The following is a 13,453-nucleotide window of genomic DNA, read 5'->3' on the forward strand; positions in this document are numbered from 1 at the left end:
AGAGGTCCAGGCCCTCCGGGGATGGGGGGCCACAAGGGTCAGCTGACTCCTGATGGCCACGGCACTGCCACCCACTGTGGACAGTTCCTCCGAAGCTTCTGAAAACAATGCAGGGCCCTTGGGGGTCTGACCTTGGGTGTGGTGGATCAGGACCCAGATCAGGCATTATCGAAGAGCTTAGCGGTCGATGGAGATGATCCTAAGGTAGTATGATTGTTCCACAGCGAGGAGCTGAGTCCTCTCATACCCACAGTTCTGGAGGAACTGGACATAGAGATCCCTCGAGAGTATTCCGAATTGGGAGCAGTGGATCCCAGTCATGGTCTGCCTCTAGGGTCCAGCCAGGTCTTTTCCTTTTCATAAGTTAGTTAGCGCTTTGTTGTTCAGGGAATGGGATACTCCAGACACAGTTTTAAAGGTCAGCAGGAATATGGATAAATTGTATCCGTTGCCGGAAGATGCGCTTGACCTCCTCAAAGTCCCGAAGGTGGATGCCTCAGTCTCGGCGGTTCTAAGAATACGACCATTCTGGTGCTGCAGCTCTGAAGGACCTTCAGGATAGGAAGCTGGAAGTGCACCTCATGCCCTTCGTGCTCGGGCTGCTATATGTAGCAGTTTTATGTTGAGAGCAGGACTTTGCTGGGTGCAGCAGTTGCAAATGGACAAGTCTTTGTCTGAATCTGAGTCTCTACAGGCAGAGCAGCTGGAGGATGTTGTGGCGTACAGTGTGGATGCATTGTATGATCTTCTCAAGATCTCTTCCAGGTTTATGATGTCGGTGGTTTCGGCCCAGAGACTCCTCTGGTAGAAGAATTGGTCGGCCAACATTTCCTCCAAGTCACAGTTGGGATCTTTGCCCTTTAAGGGGAAATTGCTCTTTGGTAAAGACTTAGAGGAGATGATCAAGTTCCTTGGTGACAATAAGGTTCATAAGTTGCCAGAAAATAAACCAAAAGGGGAAAGGCACTTTTCCTCCTCATTCCTGCTTCAGAGGAAGTCAAAGATTTTTTTATCGTCCAGACCGTCAGGAACTGCTCCGAGGCAGTTCTTGGGCAGACAGCAGTCCTGGAGTCAGTCCTTTCGTGGGCATCGGTCTGGAGAGATGACTTTTCCCAGAAAGAAGGTGGAGCCAAATCATCTCAATGATGCAAGGCTGGTTCACTCCTCTGTTCCAGTGATAGGGGGCCGTCTAGCTCTTTTTTATGAGGAGTGGACCAAAATCATGTCAGACCAGTGGGTCTTAAGCATAATAAAACAAGGTTATGCTTTAAAATTTGCCCGGCTGCTAAGAGATCGGTTTTTGGTTTCCCCTGTGCTCTTACGAAGAAAAAGTAACTGACGGTATGTGACGCCGTTTGTCGCCTGCGCAAGTTGGGAGCCATTGTCCCTGTCCTCCTGGAGGGACAGGACGCTATTCCATGTATTTCATAGTTCCCTAGAAGGAGGCAACTTTCCATCCAATCTTCAAATTAGAAAAGGTGAACGTGGCTCTGAGAGTTCCTCGGTTCCGAATGGCGACCCTATGTTTGGTGATGCTGCGGTGCACAAGGGGGCGTACCTAGCATCCCTGGATTTAACCAAAGCGTACTTGCATATAGGAATCCGGCCCGATCATTAGAGATTTCTCGGGTTCATGATTCCAGGAGAGCATTTTCAATTTTGTGCTCTGGCTTTCAGTCTAGCGACAGCACCCAGGACCTTTACCAAGGTAATGGTCATGGTGACTGCAACTCTCCAGAAAGAGGGCTCCTGATCCACCCCATCTGGGTGACTGGCTGATTAGAGCGAAGTCAAAATCCCTTTTTCGGAGGGCAGTGGATTTGGTCCTCTGGCACCTGAGATCGTTGGGGTGGATAGTCAATCTGTCCAAGAGTCATCTTGTTCGTTCCCAGAGTTTGGAATCCCTGGGGACGTGTTTTGATACAAGGGTGGGAAGGTGTTCCTCATCAAAGAGCAGATTTCCAAATTACAAGCTCAGGTTCGCAGATTGTTGGACAAAGAGTACCTGAGGTTTGGGATTACTTACAAGTTCTCGGGTCTCTGACTTCCACCTTGGACTTGGTTCCATGGGTGTTTTCTCATATGAGGCTTCTTCAGTCGGTTACTATCTCGCTGGGACCTGTTGTCGGAGCGTTTTCAGCTACCTCTCCCTCTTCTGGAGTTTGCGCGTTCAAGTCTTTTCTGGTGGCTTCTTTCGGACAAATTGAGTCAAGGTGTGAACCTGACATTCCGATCTGGTCGATCATCACCACTGATGCCAGTCTCTCCAGGTGGGGAGCGATAGGTCAGAACCAGTCTGCAAGGGCGGTGGTCGACAGAGGAAGCCTCCTGGTCTATCAGTCGTTTAGAGACGAGAGCCATGTGATTGGCCCTGCAGGCATTTCTACCCTTGGTGACTGGAAGGCTGAGGAGGGTCTTGTTGGATACATCAGTCGACGTGTGGGGGAGGGGGGGGGGGGGTACCAAGAGTCGAGCAGTGACTCAGGGAGGCCCGGTTTTGGTCTATTGGGCAGAACAACAATTGGAGCGCTTGGCAGTCTCCCACATTGCGGGCTCGGCCAATGAGCAAGTGGATTTTCTAAGCTGCAGCAGCTGGACCCCGGAGAGTGGGAGCTGTCATAAGTGATGCGCCTCGTCAATCACAGGTGGGGTACACTGTGTAGATTTGATGGTGACCTCCCGCAATACCAAGGCCCCGTGTTTCTTCAGCCGACGAAGAGAAAGAGGAGCAGAGGGGGAAGATGCCTTCGTTTTACCTTGGCCGACGGACATCCTACTGTATGTGTTTCCTCCTTGGCCATTAGTAGGCAAGATTTTATGGCGCATAGAGATTCATCTGGGCAATGTGATTCTAGTCATACCAGAATGACCGAGGCATCTGTGGTTTGTGGACTTAGTCTAGCAGTGGATGGACCATTGCAGCTAGCTCTCCTGCTGTTTCTTCTGCACCAAGGTCCCGTTTATTTAGATTGGGCAGATTGACTTTGTCTTGTGGCTTGGCTTTTGAGATGCAGCGTTTGAAAGATAAAGGTTATTTGGATGCAGTCATTGCTACTCTCTTGCAGTCTAGGAAGACCTCCACCTCCCTCGCCTATGTGAGGGTACGGAGAGTCTTTGAGGCCTGGTGTTGCGATCAGCGGGTGGATCCTAGGTGAGCCTTGGTGGTGCATATTTTGGTCTTTCTTCAGGATGGTTTGGTCAAAGGGTTATCCTTTAATCCCCTCAGGGTTCAAGTGGAGGTGTTAAGATGTCTACAAGGTAAGGTTCGAGGAGTTTCGCTAGCAGCTCATCCGGACATTGTGCGTTTTCCTTTGGGGAGCGAACCATTTGCGCCCTCTGGTTCGGCAGCCGTGCACTTCCTGGAGCCTTAATGTGGTCTTAAAGAGTGTGTGTGCACCCCCCCTTTGAACCTCTGAGACGTGCAACTATGAAGGATCTTGCCTTGAAATGGTTTTCCTGGTGGCAATCTGTTTGGCTCATCAAATTTCCAAACTTCAAGCCTTATCATGCAGGGAACCTTTTTTGAGAATTTCGGGCTAGGGAGTTTCCTTGAGAACAGTTCCCTCTTTTTTTTTTTTTTTTTTTTTTTTTTTTTTTTACCCAAGGTAGTTTCCTCTCTTCCCTTAAATCAGTCAGTAGAACTCCGTCCTTCTCAAATGTGGATCCTTTGGCACCGCACACTAAAGATTTACGACGGTTAGACGTAAAGCTCGCTTTGATGCAGTACGTGGAGGTCACGAACAGTTTCCGCATGTCAGATCATCTTTTTGTACTGTGGAGTGGTGCCAAAAAGGGTCATAAGGGCCACAATTGTGAGGTGGTTGAAAGAGGCTATTAGTTCTGCGTATATCTGTCGGGGTCGCCCTGTTCCAGAGGGGCTAAGGGCGCATTCTACTCATGCTCAGGTGGCCGCCTGGGCCGAGTGTCAGCTAGTTTCACTACAAGAGATCTGTAGAGCAGCTACTTGGAAATCTCTGCACACGTTCACCAGGTATTATCGTTTGGATGTCCAGGCCCCAGATACTTTGGTGAAAGCGTGCTTAAGGTGGGACTCTCTCAGTACCACCCGGTTTAGGGAAGCTTTGGTACATTCCGGGAGTCTGGACCCATCTGGATATGTACATGGAAAGGAAAATTTGGTTCTTGCCTGCTAATTTTCGTTCCTGTATTACCACAGATCAGTCCAGAGTCCCCACCCTCTGGAGGAAAGGGGAAAATTGCTCTATCGGTCTTTTATTTATTTATTTTTTTTCTGTGATTGCTCTGAAGAATGGCAAAAGTTTTGTTAGTCTTACACAGGGTTTTGTGTGGATGCAGTTTTCGCTTTTAAGGTTTTCCTGTTCCCGCTGTTCATTCAGGGGAGACTAGTTGGTTATTCAGGTGATAGTTTTTGTTTTTCATTTCTGGCTTGGATACAGATCAATACTCTGAGGGTCTGCAGGAGGCACCTCGTGTTAAGTGGCAGTGTCGGTAAAACTTTCTCTGTCTCCATCTGCTGGAAGGGAGGCAAAACACAGGAGTCTGGACTGATCTGTGGTAGTACAGGAATGAAAATTAGCAGGTAAGAAACAATTTTCCTGTATCCATGCCCATAGTCAAAATATAAAGACAAGAGAGAAACGGGCGAAACTGTCAGAGAAATGAGGAAGGACGTGTCTGACATGACTTGTTAGCAGACCACAACCCTTGGGAGCGCCTCGCTGCTCATGCTTAAACATGCATGATGCTAACTGATAGCAGGACTTCTAAACCTGAAAAACCTGACCATGTCTTTAACAAGATCATTTTTCTCTTTGCCAGGAAGGATGTGGTGAAAGTTTTTTGTTTTTTTTTTTCCACTAATATTATTTTTCAAATTTTGCATGTGATTTTAAATTTCAGCAACATTATACAATAGGTAGCAATATCCACCTGCATCTGTTATGTCATTTTTTGCTCGGGTTGTGTTGGCAGGTGGCTTCCGGAATCTGCACACTATTGTCCTGGGGGCTTGTAAGAATGCTTTGGAATGGATTTGGGCTACCTCATTCATCACTGCGGCACGAAGGTACTGCTTCCTCCTCGCACTGCAGGCTTCTACCTGTGCTCCCTTCACATCCCGGTGTTCGCAGCTGTACAAGTAATGCAGATTTGCTTGCCAACAGGTTACATGAAGTCCGCATCCAGCCTTCCCTGACCAAGGATGGCGTATTTTCTGCTCTTAAGATGGCAGAGCTGGAGTTCCCGCAGTTTGAAACTCTTCACTTGGGATATGTGGATGAGTTTTTACTACAATGTAAGAAACTTTCCTTCATTTTATGAGAAAATATGGTATGGCGGTTTTAAACAGCATGTGGTAGCTGCAAGATGTAGAAATCGGTGCCTTTTGAGCCGGTTGGATTCCAGCCATGGATGCAGCTCTGGTCGGCTGCTTAGAAAGGATCCTATCCAAGCACATTAGAGCTTTCTAGTGTTGGCTAGCATGACTAAAAGGATCTGACCTGCTTCAGTGTGTGGTAATGAAGCACTGCAGAAGCTGGATTTATACCACATAATGAGGCATTGAAGGGACGGCTTATTTTGTTTTTTATAATGGCCTGCCCCAGGGCTGATGGTCCTACAGTACTTGACTTTAAGCAGCTCCCTTTCTGCTTTAATGCTTTTACTCTTAATTTTTTTTTTAAATAAATTCCAGTCTTGTGCAGGACAGCTTTCAAAGTCTGAATATTGCTTCCCTCAGAGTGGCTGAAAGGTGTGTGCAGGGCTCACACCACACGTCCATGGGGGGGGGATGCTTAGGCTGGGGAAGGAGAGCACCGTTTCAGATCGGCTCCTGAACCTTTTCCTCCTTTTCTCCTCCTGCAAAAGAGGAGGTGCAAAGTCCACAGGGACCAGGTAAAGAAAGTCTCAGAAGAACTGTGTGTTACCCTGTTTGGGTTTTTAAAATTGCCTCCCAGGTGGGTGTGAAGTACTGGAAATTGCCCCAGGTGATATTAATTACAAGCAGCAGGTCAGTATTGGAAGATTAAAAAACTTGGGATTTGCCTTGGGTCCTGCCGAGTTACACCGTCCAGTGATGGTCACCAGGCTCATCCACATGGCTGTAAATGCTTAATATGGATTGGCCTGCTTTACAAGTAGCTAAGAGTCTTGTACCTAACCGTAGAGAGAGCAGAACCCAGACTGGAACAGGAGAAGAAGTTCTGTAGGCGAGCAGGTTTCGCATTCACATCAAGTTGAGACTTGGTATCCAGACATCCTGCTATTCCCCTGATCCTAACATGGCCCAGGCTCTACTCAGAGGGGGGGTGTAAAAGTAGAGATGTGCATTGTTAACCCTATCAGTTCGCAGGAAATTCCGTTTTCCCATGGTTCTTATTTTTTTTTTCGTGGGGTCCCGTTTTCATGTTAGTGCGCGCTAACGCTGCACTCTAAAATTCTAAAGTTAGTGTGCACTAACACAAACTATTTATTTAAAATCTTTCTATACCTTCGTTTAAGTTAAATACCATCACAGCGGTTTACAGTAAGGCACATAAATTAATGTTGATAAGTGTATAGGCTCATATAATCTAAACAGGTGCATAAGATTCGGTTACATAATTTTATGATCATACTATTTGGGTGAATGTGATAAATCTTGTCCTTTTTATACATGTATAATTTTCTAACTGTATCTTTCCTTTTATGTTATCAATCAGGCAAATAAAAAAGGCGCACATATTTCTCCGAAATTTCTGAAAAATTCCGTTCGTTTTTTCAGTGCCCACGAACCATGACGAATTAGACGATTTCATTGAAATTGTCTAATTCGAGAAAAACAAATGCACATCTCTAGTAAAAGTTTTTTGTTGTTTTTTTTTTAAAATAGGGAAGCCCAATTAGAAAGACCTTGGCATCTTATGGAAGCTTACTTACTACCCACTGTCCATTTTATTTACCCCACCACCCACCTGGATAAAAACACATCCCTCCAACCAGATGGCTGAGATGTATTTATTTGTTGTTCAGGGCTTGGCACAAGCACATTAATAACCCATATCTATGCACATTCCACCTAAATGTAAAGTCATACAGTAAAAATGCATTACCTAACCAAATAATGGATCATCGTACATTATTATAATAAAGAAATGGCTCCAAATTAAAAAAATCAACAGCAGTTGCCATAATAGAGATGCCTCTGATATATTTTATCAGTCGCCATAGTGTAAGATAGCACCGGTGTAATATTTTACTTCTGTTTTGTAGGATTAGTGTGCATGTAGAGGATTGTCCTTTCCTCTAGCCATCAGGATGTAATTCAGTCTTTAATGAAGCACGGTTTCATTTTAAGTTTCCGCTGTTTTAATTTAATGTTTTGTAAAGATCAAGTCTTTCTCAGAAGAGCTTCTTGATTTCATGCTGACCAGTAACCTGCTTTCCCTGTATGTAGGCATATTTGTCTTCTGCGGATAAACAAAACTGTTTTCTTAAGTGAATCAAATTCCTCTCGCCATCATCGATCTGCCTCACACCTTTTTAATATTTGAACACTGAGATGAGATGAGTGCTCCAGGAGCTGGTCCTGCTTCATCCAGTGACGATCGCTCCTGGCTTCTCTCACAGAGAGTTGTACCTGCCAATAGGTTTTAAGGTTCTGCTGCTTACCTGTTACAGGTAAAATGACCAATGCGGACCTGATGAAGTACGGCCTAGCAGATGTGGCTGAAAACCCTGGCATCATCACTGACATTGGCATGAAGGCGCTGAACGAGGTTTTCTCCTGCATCAAGTATCTTGTCATTTACACTGCCCTCACCTACAACACCCCCAACAGCTGGGTCACAGGTACTGGAGACTACTGTGAAAGCTTGGGCCATGCTTGCTATGCCCAAAACTGCTTGAATCCTCTTGCTAGGTATGCAGGGCGAAAGGTTTGTGATTGCAATGGCTTGCGTCACACCGATAGCTCTATCCTGAATAGGATTGTCTACATTTGCCTTTCCTGCATAATATTACTGGTGCATTGCATTTTCTAAATACTGTGTTGGTCTGCCAAAAAATGAAAATTTGTTAAGAAATCCAGCACAATAGTTTGAAGAAGTGATACCTTTTTAGGCAAGATTTTGGGGCTGTTGAGGTTCCGTTTGCGAGCAGCATGTCTCATTCTGTAAGGTAAATCTGCTTTTCCCTGCAGACCATTCCCGATGGAGCCGACTGGTTGATCTCACCTTGGTGCGCTGTCATGCAGTAAAGCTGGAATCCTTCAGCCAGTTTATAGAGCTGCTTCCCAGCCTGGAGTTTATCTCCCTGGACCAGATGTTCCGAGAGCCCCCAAAGGTGAGGGCGTCCTCGGGGCACGTTCCAGGCTTAAGGGATTCTGGAAATTCCTCAGAAAGAAGCCATGTGAAGGAGAGGAAAAACTAATGATCCAAAGCATTCTTCCCAGAGAGTTAGCATTATTATAACAGATATGCAAGGTAAAAAAAAAAAACAAATAGAAGAATATCAAGCAGTGGGACCGAGCTGGAAAGTGAGGCCATGATGATCTCAAGAAGAATCTGCAGGGCTTTGAGGAAGTTGGAGATGAAATAAGTAGGGATATGTAGGAATAATCGGCCACTTTATACAAGTCATCTTGGGGCAGACGAGAAGCTCTGTGTGTCTGGGGTAACTCTCTGTCTGTGTATACTCAGGGCTGTGCCCGTGTGGGTCTGAGCGCTGGCACTGGTATCGGGGTCTCTTCTGCATTGGTTAGCAACCAGAATTCTAACAACGACAACGAGAATAACAACCAGAACAATAACAACCACCCCCCGAACCTGCACCACAACAAACCAGAACGAGGTGCAGCAGGATGGGCCAGCCGAGGAGCAGCAGATTGCAGCCGAGGGTGAGTGCCGCTCTCCCCGCCCAGGAAGTACCCCCCCCAGGGGTGGCGCCTGATTTGTATGTCGCACTGTGTTTCAGCATTAAATGAGATGGAGGAGGTAGCACAGGAAGACGCGGAGGTAGCAGAAAACAGGAATGAGCTCCCCAGGCAGAGCCAAGCTGTTATTCCCATGGATGTGGATGAAGAGCAAGCAGGTATTCTTGATATATTTGTACAATACTTTATGCAGAGAGCTGCACAATCTGTTTCATATTTTTTAACCTAATTGGGTTCTGTTAAGGTGCAAGCAGATTGTAAATCTGGAATTAGCCAGGATATATGATTAACACCTTGTGTTTATGACATAGTACCCTGGGAGCTTTAATGCTTATGATGTAGAGAGGACATCTCACCCCAAAGCATCATTGACCCTCCTAATATTACCATGTGGAGGATATTGATTCAGTACTAGTTCAGAGAGGAGTGCTTTGTATCTCCACATTGGTGTTGTCTTATCTCAGGTGAAATTGGCCAGTACTTAGGAGCTTTGAAAGAACAATCTAAGCATAATTAACTTTAGTGATCTCCAATGAAGGAAGCACAGAGAGGAATAATTGTAAGTGTGCCCAGACCTACATTTTACCAGTGCTGTCGTGCATGCACACACACGATGCGTATTTCTTGTTTGAGCTACCGGGCCTTCTCTCCTGGCAGGACCCAGCGGCCTACAGCCAGCGGTGAAAGCTGCACCAATCACCGTCCATGACTCTGACAGTGAAGATGAAGAGGAGAATGTGATTCCTGTACAGCCCTGCTCTGCTAACAGTGTAGCACATGTGTACTTAGAGGAGAAACCTAAAGAGACAGCTGTGGCACAAGAAACTCCAGGTGACTAATGTGATGCTTCAGCGTAAAAATGGGAAATACAAGTCCTGCGTTGTTTGATTTCTCCATACATATATATGAACATATGACTTCATTTATACCTACCTGAGTTGGCTGGGGGGGGGGAGGGTTTCCCATTTTTAACTACCTTCAGCTCGAGTCTGGCCATGGAATGGAGGGGGGTATGTGATCACTAGGACCCCAATCCCAGGCTGTGTGTGCTGTATCAGCAGCAGAATTCAGGGGGGGAGTGGTGGGGCTATGTGATCACTAGGACCCCAATCCCAGGCTGTGTGTGCTGTATCAGCAGCAGAATTCAGGGGGAGTTGTGGGGGTATGTGATCACTAGGACCCCAATCCCAGGCTGTGTGTGCTGTATCAGCAGCAGAATTCAGAGGGAGTGGAGGGGGTATGTGATCACTAGGACCCCAATCCCAGGCTGTGTGTGCTGTATCAGCAGCAGAATTCAGGGGGAGTGGTGGGGCTATGTGATCACTAGGACCCCAATCCCAGGCTGTGTGTGCTGTATCAGCAGCAGAATTCAGGGGGGGAGTGGTGGGGCTATGTGATCACTAGGACCCCAATCCCAGGCTGTGTGTGCTGTATCAGCAGCAGAATTCAGGGGGAGTGGTGGGGGTATGTGATCACTAGGACCCCAATCCCAGGCTGTGTGTGCTGTATCAGCAGCAGAATTCAGAGGGAGTGGAGGGGGTATGTGATCACTAGGACCCCAATCCCAGGCTGTGTGTGCTGTATCAGCAGCAGAATTCAGGGGGAGTGGTGGGGGTATGTGATCACTAGGACCCCAATCCCAGGCTGTGTGTGCTGTATCAGCAGCAGAATTCAGGGGGGGAGTGATGGGGCTATGTGATCACTAGGACCCCAATCCCAGGCTGTGTGTGCTGTATCAGCAGCAGAATTCAGGGGGGGAGTGGTGGGGCTATGTGATCACTAGGACCCCAATCCCAGGCTGTGTGTGCTGTATCAGCAGCAGAATTCAGGGGGGGAGTGGTGGGGCTATGTGATCACTAGGACCCCAATCCCAGGCTGTGTGTGCTGTATCAGCAGCAGAATTCAGGGGGAGTGGTGGGGGTATGTGATCACTAGGACCCCAATCCCAGGCTGTGTGTGCTGTATCAGCAGCAGAATTCAGGGGGAGTGGTGGGGGTATGTGATCACTAGGACCCCAATCCCAGGCACACTGTGCTGTATCAGCAGCAGAATTCAGGGGGAGTGGAGGGGGTATGTGATCACTAGGACCCCAATCCCAGGCTGTGTGTGCTGTATCAGCAGCAGAATTCAGGGGGAGTGGTGGGGGTATGTGATCACTAGGACCCCAATCCCAGGCTGTGTGTGCTGTATCAGCAGCAGAATTCAGGGGGGGAGTGGTGGGGGTATGTGATCACTAGGACCCCAATCCCAGGCTGTGTGTGCTGTATCAGCAGCAGAATTCAGGGGGAGAGTGGTGGGGGTATGTGATCACTAGGACCCCAATCCCAGGCTGTGTGTGCTGTATCAGCAGCAGAATTCGGGGGGAGTGGTGGGGGTATGTGATCACTAGGACCCCAATCCCAGGCTGTGTGTGCTGTATCAGCAGCAGAATTCAGGGGGGGAGTGGTGGGGGTATGTGATCACTAGGACCCCAATCCCAGGCTGTGTGTGCTGTATCAGCAGCAGAATTCAGGGGGAGTGGTGGGGGTATGTGATCACTAGGACCCCAATCCCAGGCTGTGTGTGCTGTATCAGCAGCAGAATTCAGGGGGAGTGGTGGGGGTATGTGATCACTAGGACCCCAATCCCAGGCTGTGTGTGCTGTATCAGCAGCAGAATTCAGGGGGAGTGGTGGGGGTATGTGATCACTAGGACCCCAATCCCAGGCTGTGTGTGCTGTATCAGCAGCAGAATTCAGGGGGAGTGGTGGGGCTATGTGATCACTAGGACCCCAATCCCAGGCTGTGTGTGCTGTATCAGCAGCAGAATTCAGGGGGAGTGGTGGGGGTATGTGATCACTAGGACCCCAATCCCAGGCACACTGTGCTGTATCAGCAGCAGAATTCAGGGGGAGTGGAGGGGGTATGTGATCACTAGGACCCCAATCCCAGGCTGTGTGTGCTGTATCAGCAGCAGAATTCAGGGGGAGTGGTGGGGGTATGTGATCACTAGGACCCCAATCCCAGGCTGTGTGTGCTGTATCAGCAGCAGAATTCAGGGGGAGTGGTGGGGCTATGTGATCACTAGGACCCCAATCCCAGGCTGTATGTGCTGTATCAGCAGCAGAATTCAAGGGGAGTGGTGGGGCTATGTGATCACTAGGACCCCAATCCCAGGCTGTGTGTGCTGTATCAGCAGCAGAATTCAGGGGGGGAGTGGGTGGGGGTATGTGATCACTAGGACCCCAATCCCAGGCTGTGTGTGCTGTATCAGCAGCAGAATTCAGGGGGGGAGTGGTGGGGCTAAGTGATCACTAGGACCCCAATCCCAGGCTGTGTGTGCTGTATCAGCAGCAGAATTCAGGGGGAGTGGTGGGGCTATGTGATCACTAGGACCCCAATCCCAGGCTGTGTGTGCTGTATCAGCAGCAGAATTCAGGGGGAGTGGTGGGGCTATGTGATCACTAGGACCCCAATCCCAGGCTGTGTGTGCTGTATCAGCAGCAGAATTCAGGGGGGGATTGGTGGGGCTATGTGATCACTAGGACCCCAATCCCAGGCTGTGTGTGCTGTATCAGCAGAATTCAGGGGGAGTGGTGGGGCTATGTGATCACTAGGACCCCAATCCCAGGCTGTGTGTGCTGTATCAGCAGCAGAATTCAGGGGGGGGAGTGGTGGGGCTATGTGATCACTAGGACCCCAATCCCAGGCTGTGTGTGCTGTATCAACAGCAGAATTCAGGGGGGGGAGTGGTGGGGCTATGTGATCACTAGGACCCCAATCCCAGGCTGTGTGTGCTGTATCAGCAGCAGAATTCAGGGGGAGTGGTGGGGGTATGTGATCACTAGGACCCCAATCCCAGGCTGTGTGTGCTGTATCAGCAGCAGAATTTAGGGGGGGGGTGGTGGGGCTATGTGATCACTAGGACCCCAATCCCAGGCTGTGTGTGCTGTATCAGCAGCAGAATTCAGGGGGAGTGGTGGGGCTATGTGATCACCAGGACCCCAATCCCAGGCTGTGTGTGCTGTATCAGCAGCAGAATTCAGGGGGAGTGGTGGGGCTATGTGATCACCAGGACCCCAATCCCAGGCTGTGTGTGCTGTATCAGCAGCAGAATTCAGGGGGAGTGGTGGGGCTATGTGATCACCAGGACCCCAATCCCAGGCTGTGTGTGCTGTATCAGCAGCAGAATTCAGGGGGAGTGGTGGGGCTATGTGATCACTAGGACCCCAATCCCAGGCTGTGTGTGCTGTATCAGCAGCAGAATTCAGGGGGAGTGGTGGGGCTATGTGATCACTAGGACCCCAATCCCAGGCTGTGTGTGCTGTATCAGCAGCAGAATTCAGGGGGGGAGTGGTGGGGCTATGTGATCACTAGGACCCCAATCCCAGGCTGTGTGTGCTGTATCAGCAGCAGAATTCAGGGGGGGAGTGGTGGGGGTATGTGATCACTAGGACCCCAATCCCAGGCTGTGTGTGCTGTATCAGCAGCAGAATTCAGGGGGGGAGTGGTGGGGGTATGTGATCACTAGGACCCCAATCCCAGGCTGTGTGTGCTGTATCAGCAGCAGAATTCAGGGGGGGAG

The 13,453-nt window shown here is 48.8% G+C and overlaps 1 protein-coding gene across 1 annotated transcript in view; it reads left to right on the plus strand.

Moving 5' to 3' along the window:
• FBXO38 (F-box protein 38) overlaps positions 1–13,453 on the plus strand; it is a 58,634-nt gene that overhangs the window by 19,398 nt on the left and 25,783 nt on the right. Inside the window, 8 exon segments of the mRNA XM_029583492.1 lie at positions 4,954–5,047; positions 5,145–5,275; positions 7,639–7,809; positions 8,159–8,301; positions 8,658–8,794; positions 8,796–8,854; positions 8,932–9,048; positions 9,548–9,721. Coding sequence (XP_029439352.1) covers positions 4,954–5,047; positions 5,145–5,275; positions 7,639–7,809; positions 8,159–8,301; positions 8,658–8,794; positions 8,796–8,854; positions 8,932–9,048; positions 9,548–9,721 — 1,026 coding nt within the window.

The sequence above is a fragment of the Rhinatrema bivittatum genome, chromosome 18 (assembly GCF_901001135.1).
Source record: "Rhinatrema bivittatum chromosome 18, aRhiBiv1.1, whole genome shotgun sequence".
Taxonomy (NCBI): domain Eukaryota; kingdom Metazoa; phylum Chordata; class Amphibia; order Gymnophiona; family Rhinatrematidae; genus Rhinatrema; species Rhinatrema bivittatum.